At 44.7% G+C, this 18,793-nt stretch overlaps 1 protein-coding gene across 1 annotated transcript in view; it reads left to right on the top strand.

The window, feature by feature from the left end:
- Positions 1-2,792, top strand: part of LOC138657502 (vomeronasal type-2 receptor 26-like) — a 92,508-nt gene extending 89,716 nt beyond the window's left edge. The window contains exon 4 of the mRNA XM_069745286.1: positions 1,897-2,792. Coding sequence (XP_069601387.1) covers positions 1,897-2,792 — 896 coding nt within the window. The remainder of the gene's footprint in view (positions 1-1,896) is intronic.
- The last annotated feature ends 16,001 nt before the right edge of the window (positions 2,793-18,793 follow it).

The raw sequence follows: 18,793 nt of genomic DNA, 5'->3' as shown, positions 1-18,793 counted from the left end.
TAATGGACCCTGCCTAACGCTATCCCTGCTTCTGACGAAGCGGCAGCAACCTCTCCCTAAGCTCAGATCAGCAGCAGTAAGATGGCGGTCGGCGTGCACGCCCCTTTATAGCCCCTGTGACGCCGCGGACAGCAAGCCAATCACTGTCATGCCCTTCTCTAAGATGGTGGGGACCAGGACCTATGTCATCACGCTGCCCACACTCTGCGTTTACCTTAATTGGCTGAGAAATGGCGCTTTTCACGTCATTGAAACGCGACTTCGGCGCGAAAGTCGCGTACCGCATGGCCGACCCCGCACAGGGGTCGGATCGGGTTTCATGAAACCCGACTTTGCCAAAAGTCGGCGACTTTTGAAAATGAACGACCCGTTTCGCTCAACCCTAAGATGGGGGAAAGATGATGAATTCTGTTTTGTCCATGTTAAGTTTCAGAAATCTAGCACAGAAGAAGGATGAAACAGTGGACAGACATTGAGGGATTCTGTTTAGTGGGGAGGTGATACTGTATCTGGTCCAGAGATGTAGATCTGTGTGTCATCAGCATAGAGGTGATACTGAAAGCCATGAGATTCTATGAGCTGTCACAGGCCAAAGGTGTAAATGGAGAAGAGCAGGCGCCCTAGGACTGAGCCTTGTGGGAGTCCGACAGATAGGGGGCGAGGTGAGGAGGTGGTGTGTGAGTGGGAGACGCTGAATGTCCGGTCTGTTAGTTATGATGAGATCCAGGATAGGGCCAAGTCTGTGATGCCAAGGGATGAGAGGGTCTGTAGTAATAGGGAATGGTCTACTGTGTCAAAGGCGGCCGACAGGTCGAGGAGGAGGAGGACAGAGTAGTGTCGCTTGCTTTTGGCGGTTAAGTGAACATTAATGAGAAAAAAAGAACCTTTTAGAATTTACCAAATGGCTGCAATGAAACAAAGAGTGAAAAATGTATTGATTATTGATGGAAATACTTTCTGTACCCACTGTATATCAACAATTTTTTTTATCTTATTGCAAGGAAAGAAAATGTAAATAAAACTATATATATATATATATATATATATATATATATATATATATATATATATATATATATATGTCTATACAAGGTTGCCGCGCTGACAGGCACTTACGAATCCATGTGTAGTCCTATGTGAGGAGTGTCCACTTGGGTAGCGGTTACTTCCCCCACTGTCCAGTAGTACTTGGCGATGGGAGCGTCCTCCCCAAGATAGCAATCCCCTGTGTAAAACCGCCGCCGCAACTCAGCGGTAGCCTCGGCTGATGGCGCCGCTGCCGGCGTAGCGAGGTGAGCGGGGGGCGAGGTTAGATGGTGACGTCACCTGTCCGTGTATGACGGACGTGTGTAGGGGCCAATCCTGACGCGTTTCGAGTGAAACGTCCTTCTTCTTCAAGGTACCTTGAGAAACCGCTACGCAAGTGGACAATCCTCACATAGGACTACACATGGATTCATAAGTGCCTGTCAGCGCGACAACCTTTTATAGACTTTGATTATCTTTGAGCAGTTACACACACCTTACTGGCTGGTTTTGCCTGCTGCTGTTCATTCAGGCACACGTGTTTAGCGCCAAAAAAATACAATTTGCTGTTTTTTTCTATTTCTCCTTTTAAAAATTTAGGTAATAAATGAAATAATAGTCTCAAAATTGTGCCACTATCAAATACAACTCATCCCATGATAAAGAAGCCCAGTAAAGCTATATTAAGGCAAAAATTTAAAGTTATGTGACAATTAAAAAACAAAACAAATAGATATGTCCGGCCATTAAGGCCAACTTAGGCCTTGTTGCTACGGTTGCTCCCATGCAATCCATTTAAACATACTCAAAAATAAATTTTTATATATTTTTTTTTTTTGCTTTTCTAATGCTTACATTACTATTTTTCAGATGCTGAAAACTGTGAAAAGTGTTTTTACACGGAATGGCCAAATGAGGCAAGAGACAAGTGTGTCCCTAAAGTTATTGAGTTTCTCTCTTATGACACTGATGTAGTCACCTATGTCTTCTTATTCTTGTCAGTTTTATCTTCTACTACAATTATATTACTAATAGGAATATTTACATTTTTCCGGAATACTCCTGTTGTCAGAGCTAATAATCGGAACCTCAGCTTCATCATCCTTGTTTCTCTGAAGCTCAGTTTGCTCTGTATTTTCCTCTTCATCGGTAAACCAGTGGATATAACTTGTATGGTCCGTCATGTCTACTTTGGGATCATCTTCACTGTTGTGTTGTCATCAATCTTGGCCAAGACCATCATCGTTTGCATTGCCTTCAAAGCCACCACACCTGACAGCTCTTGGAGGAAATGGCTCGGTGTTAAACTTCCTAACTTTATAGTGGTGATCTTATCATCTCTTCAGGTCCTGAATGCCATACTTTGGTTGTTGTTTTCTCCTCCATTCCAGGATCTAGACATGGACTCATATCCTGGAAAGATCATCATTCAATGTAATGAGGGCTCAAGACTGGCCTTCTATGTCATGTTGGGTTATATGGGGTTTCTGGCCGCGGTGAGTCTAATTCTGGCTTTCATGGTGAGGAAATTACCTGATATCTACAATGAAGCCAAGTACATCACCTTCAGCATGCTGGTGTTCTTCAGTGTCTGGATCTGTGCCATCCCGGCTTATGTAAGCAGTAAAGGGAAAAATATGGTTAGTGTAGAAGTTTTTGCCATATTGGCTTCAGGAAATGGAATAGTGATCTGTATATTCTTACCTAAGCTGTGGAACATACTGGCAAGATCAAAAACGAAAACAAGGCAATTATTAGAAAAATAATGTTGTCGTGACTTGATAAACTAGTTTTGATTCCTTGTTGGCCAGATGATAAGTTCAATACCATGGATCAGGGTTAAGAATGATTTACTGTTACAAAAAAGGAAACCTACTATTTTCCTATGCATTTTCTCTGTGCATCAATTAAAATGTAGCGTTACATACAGTTGATATGAATTGTGTGGATAATGCAGGGTCGCGTCATCCTCAGGAAGCATGCAGGAGGGTGGCGATCATAAGAAGATGGAAGGGGCCGGACCAAGATCAGCGACACTCATTGGACCGGAGAACCCCGCAGGTGAGTATAATAATACATATTTTTCAATTCTTCCAGGTTGGGTTGGGGGCTTCTATACAGCATTAAGCCCTGAAAGGTGATGGCCATATCTTATATCGGCCAAACTCTTTAAACCCTCCTAATTTTGAAAGAGCTATAACTTTTTTTTTTTTTTTGGGGGGGGGTGTTTGGGTTGGAATATAACTATAAAATGTACTGGAAATTTCCAATTGTGGTGAAATAATAAAAAAACACAGTTCTATCATTGCTTTTTTTAGTTTTCTTTTTTCAAATAATGTCATGTAATTGTGATATTATAATAGATTTTATTCCACATACCTTAAAAATATAGGTTAAATGTCAAGATGAATGCCAATCATAATCCATCTAGAGATGTGGCAATCTTTGGAGAAATTGTGTCATCTCACCATGAATGCGCACCATCAGTGCCATACTAGGGTGCTTAAGATCCACAGGGGAACTCGAGGCACTGTAGATATAGCAGGTCTCTAATTAATGGTGCCTGATGCACTTATAGAATGAGTTATCTGACAGGCTCATGAATATGCACAGGGGCCTGCTACACCACAAAGTAGCACTGGATTGCCCTAAGAAGCATTTCGAAGGGAAAGATCAGACTTTTTCTTTGGTCTCCTGATACCTGCATAGCGAGGTATTGATGAGGCTGCTGATCACATCTAATAATCTACTATATAATTGTCTAACGGGTAATTCAGTCTGTCTGTCTTTCTTTCTGTCTGTCTGTCATGGATATTTATTGGTCGCGGCCTCTGTCTGTCCTGGAAATCCAAGTCGCTGATTGGACGCGGCAAAACAGCCACAACCAATCAACGATGGCCACAGTCCGGAAGAAAATGGCCGCTCCTTACTTCCCACAGTCAATGGCCAGCGCCCGCATACTCCCCTCCATTCACCACTCACACAGGATTAATGCTGGTGGTAACGGACCGCGTTACGCCATGGGTAACGCACTCCGTTACCGCCGCTATTACCCCTGTGTGTCCCAAACCTTTTACTATTGATGCTGCCTATGCGGCATCAATAGTAAACAAATGTAATGTTAAAAATAATAAAAAACAAAAAACCTGCTATACTCATCCTCCGTTGTCCGCCGAGCCAGCCGCCATCTTCCGTTCCTGGTGATGCATTGCGAAATTACCCAGAAGACTTAAGCGGTCTCGCGAGACTGCTAAGTCATCTGGGTAATTTCGCAATGCATCCTGGGAACGCAAGATGGCGGCAGCCGAGCGCATATCGCCGGAGCTCCGCTAGATCCCAGGGGTGAGTATATAACTATTTTATATTTTAATTATTTTTTAACAGGAATATGGTGTCCACACTGCTGTATACTATGTGGGCACCACCGCGTGGCTCTGTGCTGTATACTACATAGGCAGTGTTATATACTATGCGGGCTGTGTGATATACTCTGTGGGCTGTGCTATATACTATGTGGGCTGTGCTATATATTACGTGACTGGGCAATATGCTACGTGACTGGGCAATATACTACGTGGCTGTGTGCTGTGTACTACATGGCTCTGTGCTGTATACTACGTGGCTCTGTGCTGTATACTACGTAGCTGAGCAATATACTACGTGGCTCTGTGCTGTATACTACGTAGCTGGGTGTTGTGAATTCTGCTATCGAACTCCCTCCTGTGGTCATGAATGGTACTTCGGCGAGTTCTGTCCATGGACTCCCTCTGGTGGCTGTGAGTGGAGCTGCTGCTTCTGAGGTTCCTTCCACAGGTGACGTAGTTTATTCTTTGGCTGGCTGCTCTATTTAACTCCACTCAGATCGTTACTCCATGCCAGCTGTCAATGTTCTTGTACTGGTTCAGTTCGCTCTTGGATCTTTCGGGTGACCTGTCTACTCCAGCAGAAGCTAAGTCCCTGCTAGTTTATTATTTGTTCTTTGTTTTCTTGTCCAGCTTGCTATCATGATTTTGCCTTGCTAGCTAGAAGCTCTGGGATGCAGAGTGGCACCTCCGCACCGTGAGTCGGTGCGGAGGTCTTTTTGCACACTCTGCGTGGTCTTTTGTAGTTTTTTGTGCTGACCGCAAAGATACCTTTCCTATTCTCAGTCTTTTTAGTTAGTCTGGCCTCCCTTTGCTGAAACTTGTTTCATTCCTGTGTTTGTGACTTTCATCTTAACTCACAGTCAATATATGTGGGGGGCTGCCTTTTCCTTTGGGGAATTTCTCTGAGGCAAGGTAGGCTTTATTTTCTATCTCTAGGGCTAGTTAGCTCTTAGGCTGTGAAGAGGCGTCTAGGCCAAGTTAGGTACGCTCCACGGCTATTTCTAGTGTGTGTGATAGGATTAGGGGTTGCGGTCAGCAGAGCTCCCACTTCCCAGAGCTTGTTCTGTGTTAGTTTAACCATCAGGTTGTTCCAGGTGCTCCTAACCAAGGGGGCTAGTTGGTTCACCAAGATAGATCTTCGAGGGGCGTATAATCTTGTGCGTATTAAACAGGGCGATGAATGGAAAACAGCATTTAATACGCCCGAGAGCATTTTGAGTACCTGGTTATGTCATTCGGGCTTTCTTATGCTCCATCTGTATTTCAGTCCTTTATGCATGACATCTTCCGAAAGTACCTGGATAGATTCATGATTGTATATTTGGATGATATTTTGGTCTTTTCGGATGATTGGGAGTCTCATGTAAAGCAGGTCAGAATGGTGTTCCAGGTCCTTTGTGTGAATTCCTTGTTTGTGAAGGGGTCAAAGTGTCTCTTTGGTGTTCAGAAGGTTTCATTTTTGGGGTTCATTTTTTCCCCTTCTACTATCGAGATGGGCCCTGTTAAAGTTCAGGCCATTTATGATTGGACTCAGCCGACATCTGTGAAGAGCCTGCAGAAGTTCCTGGGCTTTGCTAATTTTTACCGTCGCTTCATCGCTAATTTTTCTAATGTGGCTAAACCGTTGACTGATTTGACCAAGAAAGGTGCTGATGTGGTCAATTGGTCCTCTGCGGCTGTAGAGGCTTTTCAGGAGTTGAAGCGTCGTTTTTCTTCTGCCCCTGTGTTGTGCAAGCCAGATGTTTCGCTCCCGTTTTAGGACGAGGTTGATGCTTCTGAGGGTTGGAGCAGGGGCTGTTTTGTCACAAAGAAGTTCTGATGGCTCGGTGATGAAACCATGTGTCTTCTTTTCTAGAAAGTTCTTGCCTGCTGAGCACAATTATGATGTTGGCAATCGAGAGTTGTTGGCCATGAAGTGGGCATTCGAGGAGTGGCGACATTGGCTTGAAGGAGCCAAGCATCGCGTGGTGGTTTTGACGGATCACAAGAATTTGACTTATCTTGAGTCTGCCAAACGGTTGAATCCTAGACAGGCTTGATGGTCGCTGTTTTTCTCCCATTTTGATTTTGTGGTTTCGTACCCTCCGGGCTCTAAGAATGTGAAGGCTGATGCCTTGTCAAGGAGTTTTGTGCCTGACTCTCCGGGTGTTCCTGAGCCGGCGGGTATTCTTAAAGAGGGGGTAATTTTGTCTGCCATCTCCCCTGATTTGCGGCGGGTGCTGCAGAAGTTTCAGGCTGAGAGACCTGACCGTTGTCCAGCGGAGAAACTGTTTGTCCCTGATAGATGGACTAGTAGAGTTATCTCTGAGGTTCATTGTTCGGTGTTGGCTGGTCATCCTGGAATCTTTGGTACCAGAGATTTGGTGGCTAGATTCTTTTGGTGGCCTTCTTTGTCACGGGATGTGTGTTCTTTTGTTCAGTCCTGTGGGACTTGTGCTCGGGCTAAGCCCTGCTGTTCTCGTGCCAGTGGGTTGCTTTTGCCCTTGCCGGTCCCGAAGAGGCCCTGGACGCATATTTCCATGGATTTTATTTCAGATCTCCCTGTCTCTCAAAGGATGTCGGTCATTTGGGTGGTTTGTGATCGCTTCTCTAAGATGGTCCATTTGGTACCCTTGTCTAAATTGCCTTCCTCCTCTGATTTGGTGCCATTGTTTTTCCAGCATGTGGTTAGTTTGCATGGCATTCCGGAGAACATCGTCTCGGACAGAGGTTCCCAGTTTGTTTCGAGGTTTTGGCAGTCCTTTTGTGCTAAGATGGGCATTGATTTGTCTTTTTCTTCGGCTTTCCATCCTCAGACAAATGGCCAAACCGAACGAACTAATCAGACTTTGGAAACATATCTGAGATGCTTTGTTTCTGCTGATCAGGATGATTTGGTGTCCTTCTTGCCTTTGGCTGAGTTCGCCCTTAATAATCGGGCCAGCTCGGCTACTTTGGTTTCGCTGTTTTTCTGTAATTCTGGTTTTCATCCTCATTTCTCTTCAGGGCAGGTTGAGCCTTCGGACTGTCCTGGTGTGGATACTGTGGTGGACAGGTTGCAGCAGATTTGGACTCATGTGGTGGACAATTTGACATAGTCCCAGGAGAAGGCTCAACGTTTCGCTAACCACCGGCGCTGTGTTGGTCCCCGACTTCGTGTTGGGGATTTGGTTTGGTTGTCGTCTCGTTATGTTCCTATAAAGGTTTCCTCTCCTAAGTTTAAGCCTCGTTTCATTGGTCCGTATAAGATTCCTGAAGTTCTCAATCCTGTGTCATTTTGTTTGGCCCTCCCAGCTTCTTTTGCCATCCATAATGTGTTCCATAGGTAGTTATTGCGGAGATACGTGGCGCCTATGGTTCCCTTCGTTGATCCTCCTGCCCCGGTGTTGGTCGAGGGGGAGTTGGAGTATGTGGTGGAAAAGATTTTGGATTCTCGTATTTCGAGACGGAAACTCCAGTACCTGGTCAAGTGGAAGGGTTATGGTCAGGAAGATAATTCCTGGGTTTTTGCTTTTGATAGGCACACTGCCAATCTAGTTCGTGCCTTTCATTCGGCTCGTCCTAATTGGCCTGGGGGCTCTGGTGAGGGTTCGGTGACCCCTCCTCAAGGGGGGGTACTGTTGTGAATTCTGTTATCGAATTCCCTCCTGTGGTCATGAATGGTACTTCAGCGAGTTCTGTCCATGGACTCCCTCTGGTGGCTGTGAGTGGAGCTGCTGCTTCTGAAGTTCCTTCCACAGGTGACGTAGTTTATTCTTTGGCTGGCTGCTCTATTTAACTCCACTCAGATCGTTACTCCATAATAGCTGTCAATGTTCTTGTACTGGTTCAGTTCGCTCTTGGATCTTTCGGGTGTCCTGTCTAATCCAGCAGAAGCTAAGTCCCTGCTAGTTTATTATTTGTTCTTTGTTTTCTTGTCCAGCTTGCTATCATGATTTTGCCTTGCTAGCTGGAAGCTCTGGGATGCAGAGTGGCACCTCCGCACCGTGAGTCGGTGCGGAGGTCTTTTTGCACACTCTGCGTGGTCTTTTGTAGCTTTTTGTGCTGACCGCAAAGATACCTTTCCTATCCTCAGTCTGTTTAGTTAGTCTGGCCTCCCTTTGCTGAAACTTGTTTCATTCCTGTGTTTGTGACTTTCATCTTAACTCACAGTCAATATATGTGGGGGGCTGCCTTTTCCTTTGGGGAATTTCTCTGGGGCAAGGCAGGCTTTATTTTCTATCTCTAGGGCTAGTTAGCTCTTAGGCTGTGAAGAGGCGTCTAGGCCGAGTTAGGTACGCTCCACGGCTATTTCTAGTGTGTGTGATAGGATTAGGGGTTACGGTCAGCAGAGCTCCCACTTCCCAGAGCTTGTTCTGTGTTAATTTAACCATCAGGTCGTTCCAGGTGCTCCTAACCACCAGGTTAATAACAGCTGGGCAATATACTACGTGGCTCTTGTTGTGAATTCTGTGGCAGAGTTCACTCCTGTGGTCACAAGTGGTACTTCGGCTGATTCTCTCTGGGATCTTCCGTTTGTGGAGGAAAGTGGTACTGCAGCTTCTGAGTTTCCTCCCTCAGGTGATCTGGTGAGCTCGTTAGCTTCTTCTCTACTTAACTCCACCTGATGCTTTGATCTATGCTTCCTGTCAATGTTTCAGTGTGGGACTTGTTTTTTCCCTGGATCATTCCTGTGGCCTGCTGCTCTGCAAAGCTAAGTTTTGCTTATGTTATTTTGTTGCTATTTTTCTGTCCAGCTTGCTTTATTGGTTTTTCTCGCCTGCTGGAAGCTCTGAGACGCAGGGGGACCACCTCCGTACCGTTAGTCGGTGCGGAGGGTCTTTTTGTCCCCTCTGCGTGGTTTTTTATATGTTTTTGTGCTGACCGCAAAGTTATCTTCCCTATCCTCATTCTGTTCAGCTAGTCAGGCCTCACTTTGCTAAATCTGTTTCATCTCTATGTTTGTGTTTTCATCTTACTCACAGTCATTATATGTGGGGGGCTGCCTTTTCCTTTGGGGAATTTCTCTGAGGCAAGGTAGGCTTATTTTTCTATCTTCAGGATTAGCTAGTTTCTCAGGCTGTGACGAGGCGCCTAGGTTCTGGTCAGGAGCGCTCCACGGCTACCTTTAGTGTGGTTTGATAGGCTTAGGGATTGCGGTCTGCAGAGTTCCCACGTCTCAGAGCTCGTTCTATTATTTTGGGTTATTGTCAGTTCACTGTATGTGCTCTGACCTCCATGTCCATTGTGATTCTGAATTGCCTTTCATAACAGGCTCTGTGCTGTATACCATGTGGCTCTGTGCTGTATACTACATCGCTGGGCAATATACTATGTGACTGGGCAATATACAATGTGACTGGGCAATATACTACGTGGCTGGGCAATATACTACGAAGCTGGGCAATATACTACATGTCTTTGCTGTATGCTACGTGGCTCTGTGCTGTATACTACGTGACTGGGCAACATACTACGTCGCTGTGCAATATACTATATTGCTGGGCAATATACTATGTGACTTGGCAATATACTATGTGACTGGGCAATATACTATGTGGCTGGGCAATATACTACGTGACTGGGCAATATACTACGTGGCTGGGCAATATACTACGTGACTGGGCAATATACTACATGACTGGGCAATATACTACGTGACTGGGCAATATACTACATAGCTTGGCAATATACTACATAGCTTGGCAATATACTACGTGACTGGGCAATATACTACGTGACTTGGCAATATACTACGTGACTGGGCAATATACTACGTGATTGGGCAATATATTACGTGGCTGGGCAATATACTATGTGGCTGGGCAATATACTATGTGGCTGGGCAATATACTACGTGGCTGGGCAATATACTTCATGGCTGGGCAATATACTATGTGGCTGGGCAATATACTATGTGGCTGGGCAATATACTACGTGACTGGGCAATATACTACATAGCTGGGCAATATACTACGTGACTGGGCAATATACTACGTGGCTGGGCAATATACTACGTGACTGGGCAATATACTACGTAGCTGAGCAATATACTTTGTGGCTGGGCAATATAATACGTGACTGGGCAATATATTATGTGGCTGGGCAATATACTATGTGGCTGAGCAATATACTATGTGGCTGGGCAGTATACTTCATGGTGGCAATATACTATGTGGCTGGGCAATATACTATGTCGCTGGGCAATATACTACATGGCTGGGCAATATACTTCGTGGCTGGGCAATATATTACGTGGCTGAGCAATATACTATGTAGCTGGGCAATATACTACATGACTGGGCAATATACTACGTGACTGGGCAATATACTACGTGACTGGGCAATATACTACGTGGTTGGGCAATATACTACATGGGATGTGCAATATACTACGTGGACATGCATATTCTAGAATACCCGATGCGTTTGAATCGGGCCACCATCTAGTAAATAATAATAATCTTTATTTTTATATAGCGCTAATGGAGCACCCCCAGACACAGGGCCACAGGTTCTCGGTACCGGTCCTCTCTGTCTCAGTTCTGGGGTTGTCACGGTGGCTGGACCCGGTCCGTAACCCTGCTAAGGGGCGTCCAATAAAAGGAGTGATGGTAGTTTGTCAAGGGTTCGTGACGCCACCTGTGGTGTTCGGTCAGGGCAACCGACGCTGCTTAGGGGTCCGCTGGGCTGATGGAATGGCAACTAGATGGAATACCTTCCCACAGGTGAAGTGTATACCCAGGGCTTCCCAGTAGTGTAGGTGGTGATGGTGTGAGGTGCAGTCAATAACGAGGACACAAGGTTGCAGTCTCTTTACCTTTTACTGAAGACTTTGGGATCCTCAATCCAGAGCACGGTTAACAGGGCTGTCTGAGACCGGTCGGTCCGAAGGCATATCCAGAGTTCCCTTTGCAGGTGGAAATCAGTGCCTACCACTAGCGCCTGTGTGTTGTAGTTCTTCCCTGCTGAGCATTCGGGATAGTCCTCACAACTTCTGTTCTCGTTCTTTTTCTTTCTCTCTCTCTCTCTTCATCCCCCAAGTTATCTGGATAGGAAGCACCCGTTTGACGGGTAGGCTCGGAGCTATTCTGGGACCCTAGAGATGCCCCTCTCCACGCCTGCCCCCTATGTCTGCTTAGGTGATGTATGGTAGACAGCCAACCTATAATTTAACTGTCCTGCGGTATTCGAAGTAAATCATAGAGTCAGTTACTTCCTCGGTGTTTCGGTCACCGGCTAAGCGCCTCAGTAGGATGTTGCCGTTCTCGGGGCACGACTCCTACTGGCTCTCCTTTGTGCTTGATCTCATTTCTCACTTTCCACAATATCCTTCTCTTCTTGTCATTTCTTAGGATACCGCCGCAAGGTAGTGCAGGAGTGGTTCCGTTGCTTTCTATTCGTTCTGCTAGGCCCCTGTCAGGAACCCACCCCTGACAGGTCCTCCCTGGATCTCTCCCAGGCTGCGTTGTGTGCTAACTTCCTATCCAACCCCTAGTTTTACCAGTGTGAGGAGTGGCCTAATACATAGTGCCTTTTGCTCCCCCTAGTGGCCGGAGTGTGAAGTGTAATGTGTGCTGTGATACCTGGTCAGGTGAACTCCTTTAGTGCAATCAGACATAACATCACTCCCCTTAGCGGCAGAGCGACATTACTGCAACGACCAGGACTCTGGGGCGCTGCACTAACATATTCACGCAGCACTTTTACAGTTTGCACACATTATCCTCGCTGTCCCCGATGGGGCTCACAATCTAGAATCCCTCTCAGTATGTCTTTAGAATGTGGGAGGAAACCGGAGAACCCAGAGGAATCCCACGCAAACACAGGATAACATACAAAGTCCTTTCAGATGAACCCAGGACCCTAGCGCTGCCAGGCTGCAGTGCTAACCACTGAGCCACCATGCTGCCCTACATCTCCGGGATGGTCTGCCTTGATCAGAATTTTCTACCATCTTGCAGTTGCAGCCGAAGTTCAGTTGTTTATTATAACCATCCTCCTCCTGCCAATCATTCTGTGAATATAATGGCAGTATCTGCACCATCACCTTCATGTAATAGTTTGTTAGCACCATTTTCTGAGCACATATAATATACAAATTTACTGCTATTGATTTTTTTGTGGGGGAGAAAAAGTAGAACGTAAACAGCTGTTATTTATGAACAAGCTTTCCCATAGTATAGATATTACATTTCAAAAACCTGACCTGCACATCCAAACATAGACTAAGTGTGAACAGGTGCTGAACCCAGAGTCGCCAACTCGTATATAGTTAAGTAAATAAGGCAGCACACTGCAGCGCCAAAACATGCAAACTTGAAAACTTGAACTGCATTACTGCACTAGAAATATGAAAAATGAGAGCTTTTAGCGCATAAAATTGGCCAATTTTATGTGTACCTGGTAGCCCCTTTACGGCATCTCTCTTATACCAGGTCCTAAACTTGACTTACCTCGCTGAGAATAAACGTCTCCATCTGAATGGGTACATGTGAAACCTCTTCCTAGACTAAAATTCTCTCTCTCTATGGAGGGGTATCGGACCTGCTGTAATTAAAACACCTGTGGCTAGGAGGCGGAGTGCACGATCAGAAGGCTAAAGAATACATTTCAAAAACCTGACCGGCACATCCAAACATAGACTAAGTGTGAACAGGTGCTGAACCCAGAGTCACCAACTCGTATATAGTTAAGTAAATAAGGCAGCACACTGCAGCGCTAAAACATGCAAACATTTTTATGCGCTAAACGCTCTCATTTTTCATATTTCTAGTGCAGTAATGCAGTTCAAATTTCGTGTTTTCAAGTTTGCATGTTTTAGCGCTGCAGTGTGCTGCCTTATTTACTTAACTATATACGAGTTGGCGACTCTAGGTTCAGCACCTGTTCACACTTAGTCTATGTTTGGATGTGCAGGTCAGGTTTTTGAAATGTATTCTTTAGCCTTCTGATCGTGCACTCCGCCTCCTAGCTGTTAAGGACCGGCGGAACGCACCAAGTATAGATGATATGAAACTAGGTGCGTTCGCAGTCCGAGGTCCACCGTGCAGGTAAAGACCCTGCTGCTAGTAAGACGGACTATATGGCGGTACTAAGTATACACACATGGGTTAACTTCACCCTGCGTGAAGGAAGCGATCCTGTTGCGTCACAGGACCGCAGTACCGCACATAGAGCGCGAGCAAGAAGTCAGCGAACTCAACCCCTACTCAGGATTGAAGTCCGATTAGACACTTGCTGGCACAACACCGCAACTGGGTGTGTAAGGAAACTAATAAATAGAATATAAAGGCACGAGAGTGCGTGTGGTGCCGCACTGACAGACGCCACTAACCACCCAGGTTTGGGTAAGGAAAGCGCAGAGGAAGCACACGGCGCCGTACTGGTGGACACAGCAACTGGACGCTGTGATGTGTGTTACGTGCAGATGGCTAGTCGGGCGCTAGATAGCTACCATCATCCGCGAGCAGTCAACAACACTAGGGAGGGATACTTAGGAGCTTTCATCCATCGACATACATCCATCTACACACACACATTATCAAGACAATACTAGCGCATGGCCGTGCGGTCATGCGCAGTTTATATAGCTGCAGCACAGGAAGCAGCTACAGAAGTTTTGCCCTTTCAGGACCTGCCAAGAGGACCAATGGGATGTGCTGCAGTGCCTGAGCATGTGACCCTCGATCTCCAACGGAAGATCTTGCCCTCGGCATGCTCAGTGTGTGCAAATAAGGACTTAGTCCCAGAGAAGCCTGCTCGCCGCAGATCAGTGCAGGGTACAACAGGAGAGCCAAAAAAGGCAGCAGTAACCCCCTGCACAGAATCAGTCCCAGCAAGACGCTGGGAGCGGCGCCTCCGCTGAGCAGAGCCCACTGCGGCCGAAGCAGAATGGGAGACCGCAGCAGACACGGATCGAGATTCCCCCTGTGCATCTGAGGAAACTCGACTCCTAACACTAGCTTCAGGTGTTTTAATTACAGCAGGTCCAATACCCCTCCATAGAGAGAGAGAATTTTAGTCTAGGAAGAGGTTTCACATGTACCCAGTCAGATGGAGACGTTTATTCTCAGCGAGGTAAGGCAAGCGTAGGACCTGGTATAAGAGAGTAAGGCAAGCGTAGGACCTGGTATAAGAGAGATGCCGTAAAGAGGCTACCAGGTACACATAAAATTGGCCATTTTTATGCGCTAAAAGCTCTCATTTTTCATATTTCTAGTGCAGTAATGCAGTTCAAATTTCGTGTTTTCAAGTTTGCATGTTTTAGCGCTGCAGTGTGCTGCCTTATTTACTTAATAGTATAGATATTGTCTCAAGATGCCATAACCACAATTAACTGTGGTATCTCAGTGGAAAACGACAGCAAATGACAGTGCAGGCACAGGTCATGTAACTAACCAATACTCAATTAATATATCACTACAGTGTGCGGTGAAAGATGATAAAACTCCCAGCAAGTCCTGAAATTTTACAGATGTCAGTGACTGATTTGGACTTGCTGTTCGTCAAGTTTAAGAGGAAGACTGTCACATGAATTGCAAACAATCATCACTGTGGGGGCAATTTCATCACCTATGTGGCCCCAGATTGACTGCTTCAGTCGTGAGATGTTCAATAATATAGAAAAACAAAATTCATCAACTCACCACTTCTAGGTACAATAGTAGCTTGTTGGGTGCGATGAGCAGACAAGGGTGTGGCTGGGTCCTAGGATTGAATAAGGGAAAAGTGAATAATTTTAGCATCTACAACTTTTTTTTTTTAAATACATTTATATGGGGAATCTAAAATTTCAAAGACAAAAAAATTCAAAGAAACTCTTGGGCTGCCGCTTCAAGACAATAATTTCGAAGAAGATGAGTCTTACAAACTAGTGACAGGTTAAAATGCCAACATCTACTTTTCAATACCACATGCTTTCAGGTGACATAGATCTCCTCCATGTTTTTTTTTACAAAATAGTGAGATGCACAAAAAATAGAATATTTAGTCTGCTGGTAATTTAATTTAGCTTATGCCCCATTCTTAGGATCAGATATTCTAATTTTCAATTTTATTTAGTACAGTCGATGTAGTGTAAATGACATGACGGGCGCTCCGTCACATATACCACATGAGATGTGTTACAGTTGATAAATGATTATTTTGGCAATGTTTTTATACACATGCATGAATTCCAGAGTGAGGAACCTCATTTACAACAACCTTTAAAGGGCGGGTATTGGATTTTGTAGTTTCAGGTTAGGACATAAAATATTGGCCAAAGAGGAAGACTTTTGGCTACATAGCGGACACCTGAATTCAATATATTAGAAACTTTTTCATCCTGATATAATATCAGCAAATGTTTCTTAATAAATGCTATTAGGTCCAAATAATCAATAGTGAAAGGAGGATAAAAAGGATGAAAAATATGGTTTATGATCATACAATGGGTATGGAAAGTATTCAGACCCCTTTAATTTTTTCACTCTCTTTCATTGCAGCCATTTCCTAAATTCAAAAAGTTATTTTTTTCTCATTAATGTACACTCTGCACCCCATCTTCACTGTAAAAAAAACAGAAATGTAGAAATGTTTGCACATTTATTAAAAAAGAAATCTGAAATATCCAATGGTCTTAAGTCTTTAGACCCTTTGCTCAGTATTGAGTAGAAGCACCTTTGAGGTAGTGCAGCCATGAGTCTTCTTGGGAATGATGCAACAAGTTTTTCACTCCTGGATTTGGGGATCCTCGGCCATTCTTCCTTGCAGATCGTCTCCAGTTCCGTCAGGTTGGATGGTGAACGTTGGTGGACGCCATTTTCAGGTCTCTCCAGAGATGCTCAGTTGGGTTTAGGTCAGGGCTCTGGCCGGGCCGGTCAAGAATGGTCACAGAGTTGTTCTGAAGCCGCTCCTTTGTTATTTTAGCTGTGTGCTTAGGATCATTGTCTTGTTGGAAGGTGAACCTTCGGCCAAGTATGAGGTCCAGAGCACTCTGGAAGAGGTTTTCATCCAGAATATCTCTGTACTTGGCCGCATTCATGTTTCCTTCAATGACAACCAGTCGTCCTGTCCCTGCAGCTGAAATACACTCCCATAGCATGATGCTGCCTCCACCATTTTTCACTGTTGAGATTTTATTTGGTAGGTGATGAATAGTGCCTGGTTTTCTCGACACACACCACTTAAAACTATCACCAGAAAGGTCTAACTTTGTCTCATCAGACCAGAGAATTTTATTTCTCATAGTCTGGGAGTCCTTCATGTGTTTTTTTAGCAAACTCTTTGTAGGCGTTCATATGTCTTGCACTGAGGAGAGTCTACTGTAGAGCCCCTCTGCCATAAAGGCTGGACTGGTGGACGGCTGTAGTGATAGTTGACTTTGTGGAACTTTCTCCCATCTCCCTATTGCATCTCTGGAGCTCATCCACAGTGATCTTGGGGTTCATCTTTTCCTCTTTTTTTAGTCAAGATGGGGTGCAGAGTGTACATTAATGAGAAAAAAATGAACTTTTTTGAATTTTCCAAATGGCTGCACTGAAACAAAGAGTGAAAAATTTTAAAGGGTCTGAATACTTTCCGTACCCAATGTATTGTGGAGACATGGCAGCTTGCACCAGTTCTTACTAGCTTTGTTCTGTAAAAACATACTGGGGTCAGTTTTTTTTTAACGATAGAACAGATTATGCATTGCTTATATAGCGCCATCATATTCTGCAGAGCTTTACATACATTATTATTGCTGTCCCTAATGGGGCTCAAAATATAAATTCCCTATCAGTATGCCTTGGAGTGTGTGAGGAAACCAGAAGGAAACCCATGCAAAAATGAAGAGAACAGGGAAACTCCTTGTAGATGCTGTCCTTGATGAGATTTAAACCCAGGACTCCAGCGCTGCAAAGCAACAATGCTAACCACTTAGGCTACTTTCACACTTGCGTCGTGTGATGTCCGTCACAATGCGTCATTTTGGGGAAAAACGGATCAGCAAATGTTCCTGCAGGATGAGTTTTTTGCCCATAGTATTGCCGACGGATCGAGATGTATGGCCATGCGTCGCATCCATTGTGCACTGGATGCGTCGTGTTTTGGTGGACCGTCGGCACAAAAAAAGTTCAATGTAATGTTTTTTGTATGTCGGATCCGCCATTTCCTACCGCGGATGCGCAGCCGGAACTCCGCCCCCTCCTCCCTGAACTTTAGAATGGGCAGCGGATGCGTTGAAAAACTGCATCTGCTGCCCACGTTGTGTCAAATTTTCACAACGTGCGTAGGTACGTCGCGCCGACGCTTAACGATGGACCCGTACCGACGCAAGTGTGAAAGTAGCCTTAGCGGACGTGACGGGATGACAATGTTTTGAGCATTTGATTTTCAGGCTCCATATCTCAGCATCCACTACAGCTTCCAACGTGTGACTATCATCATTTTGTAGACAATCATCTTGGCGATCTTTTTCACCAAAATATTAATTTAGACCCAATTTTTTTTTATTTTTGCAAGAATAACAGGACAAAATGGACCCCAAAAATTGTTGTGCCATTTCTCCTGAGCATGCTGCTATGCTATATGTGCTCCTGGTACTGAATGCCGGTTATCAGCATTTAGAATCAGCCAACATGCAGCAACGATCGCCCGAGCCAAGCCTCTGTGCTCACAAAATCGCCATGACGAAAATATTCCTCCAATGTCGATAAGTACCATCCAGCCTGGACGTATGGATGCGTCTAAGGTTTTAAAGGGATTAATACCCTTTAGTATAAATAGCTATAATATCCATATGTATGGTAATCATTTATCCTAGATGTACTACTTCCATCATTTTTTATCTTGTCTGAAACATTTCTAGGTGAAATCACCCACTTTTTTATGTATTTTTTAAGCTATGGTTAAGAAAATTTATTTTTATTGTACGTATTGCATGCAGTCTTTTTGCAGGTTTTAACCAATTTCTGCAACACAAGTTTTTGCTTTTAGAATTTTCCTGTTAGCTTTCTACCAAATTTAGAGGTTTATAAATTATAACCCAAGTAACATCCTAACAAAAAAAAAGGAAGTCTGAAAAATAATGCTTATTTGACCCCTTCCTGACATATGACATACCGTTACATCATATGTTGGCTCCCTGACTTTGATGCTGGCTCGTACACCAAAGCTCACATCCATACTGGCAGATGGTGGCTGAATTATTCAACCATCATTTGCCTCCAACATCCACAAATAGAGCAGAGCTCTACCCATGGTTGTTAACCTGCTAAATGCCATTGTCAATCTCTGACAGCGGCATTGACAGAGCACCGGCATGGGGTGTCATTCCATGCACCCATAGTCATTAGTGGATTGCTGAAGACATTATGGTATTCCTGTGAAAGCCAGCGCGTAGCATAGAAAACCGGGGTTTCTGCTATATATAGCAGTACTATAGCCCTGCTATGTGAGGTATAACTTATGGGTATATC

The sequence above is a fragment of the Ranitomeya imitator genome, chromosome 1 (genome assembly GCF_032444005.1).
Source record: "Ranitomeya imitator isolate aRanImi1 chromosome 1, aRanImi1.pri, whole genome shotgun sequence".
NCBI classification, from domain to species: Eukaryota; Metazoa; Chordata; class Amphibia; order Anura; family Dendrobatidae; genus Ranitomeya; species Ranitomeya imitator.
Note: the sequence above shows the minus strand (reverse complement) of the source record. Positions and strands in the feature narration are given on the sequence as shown.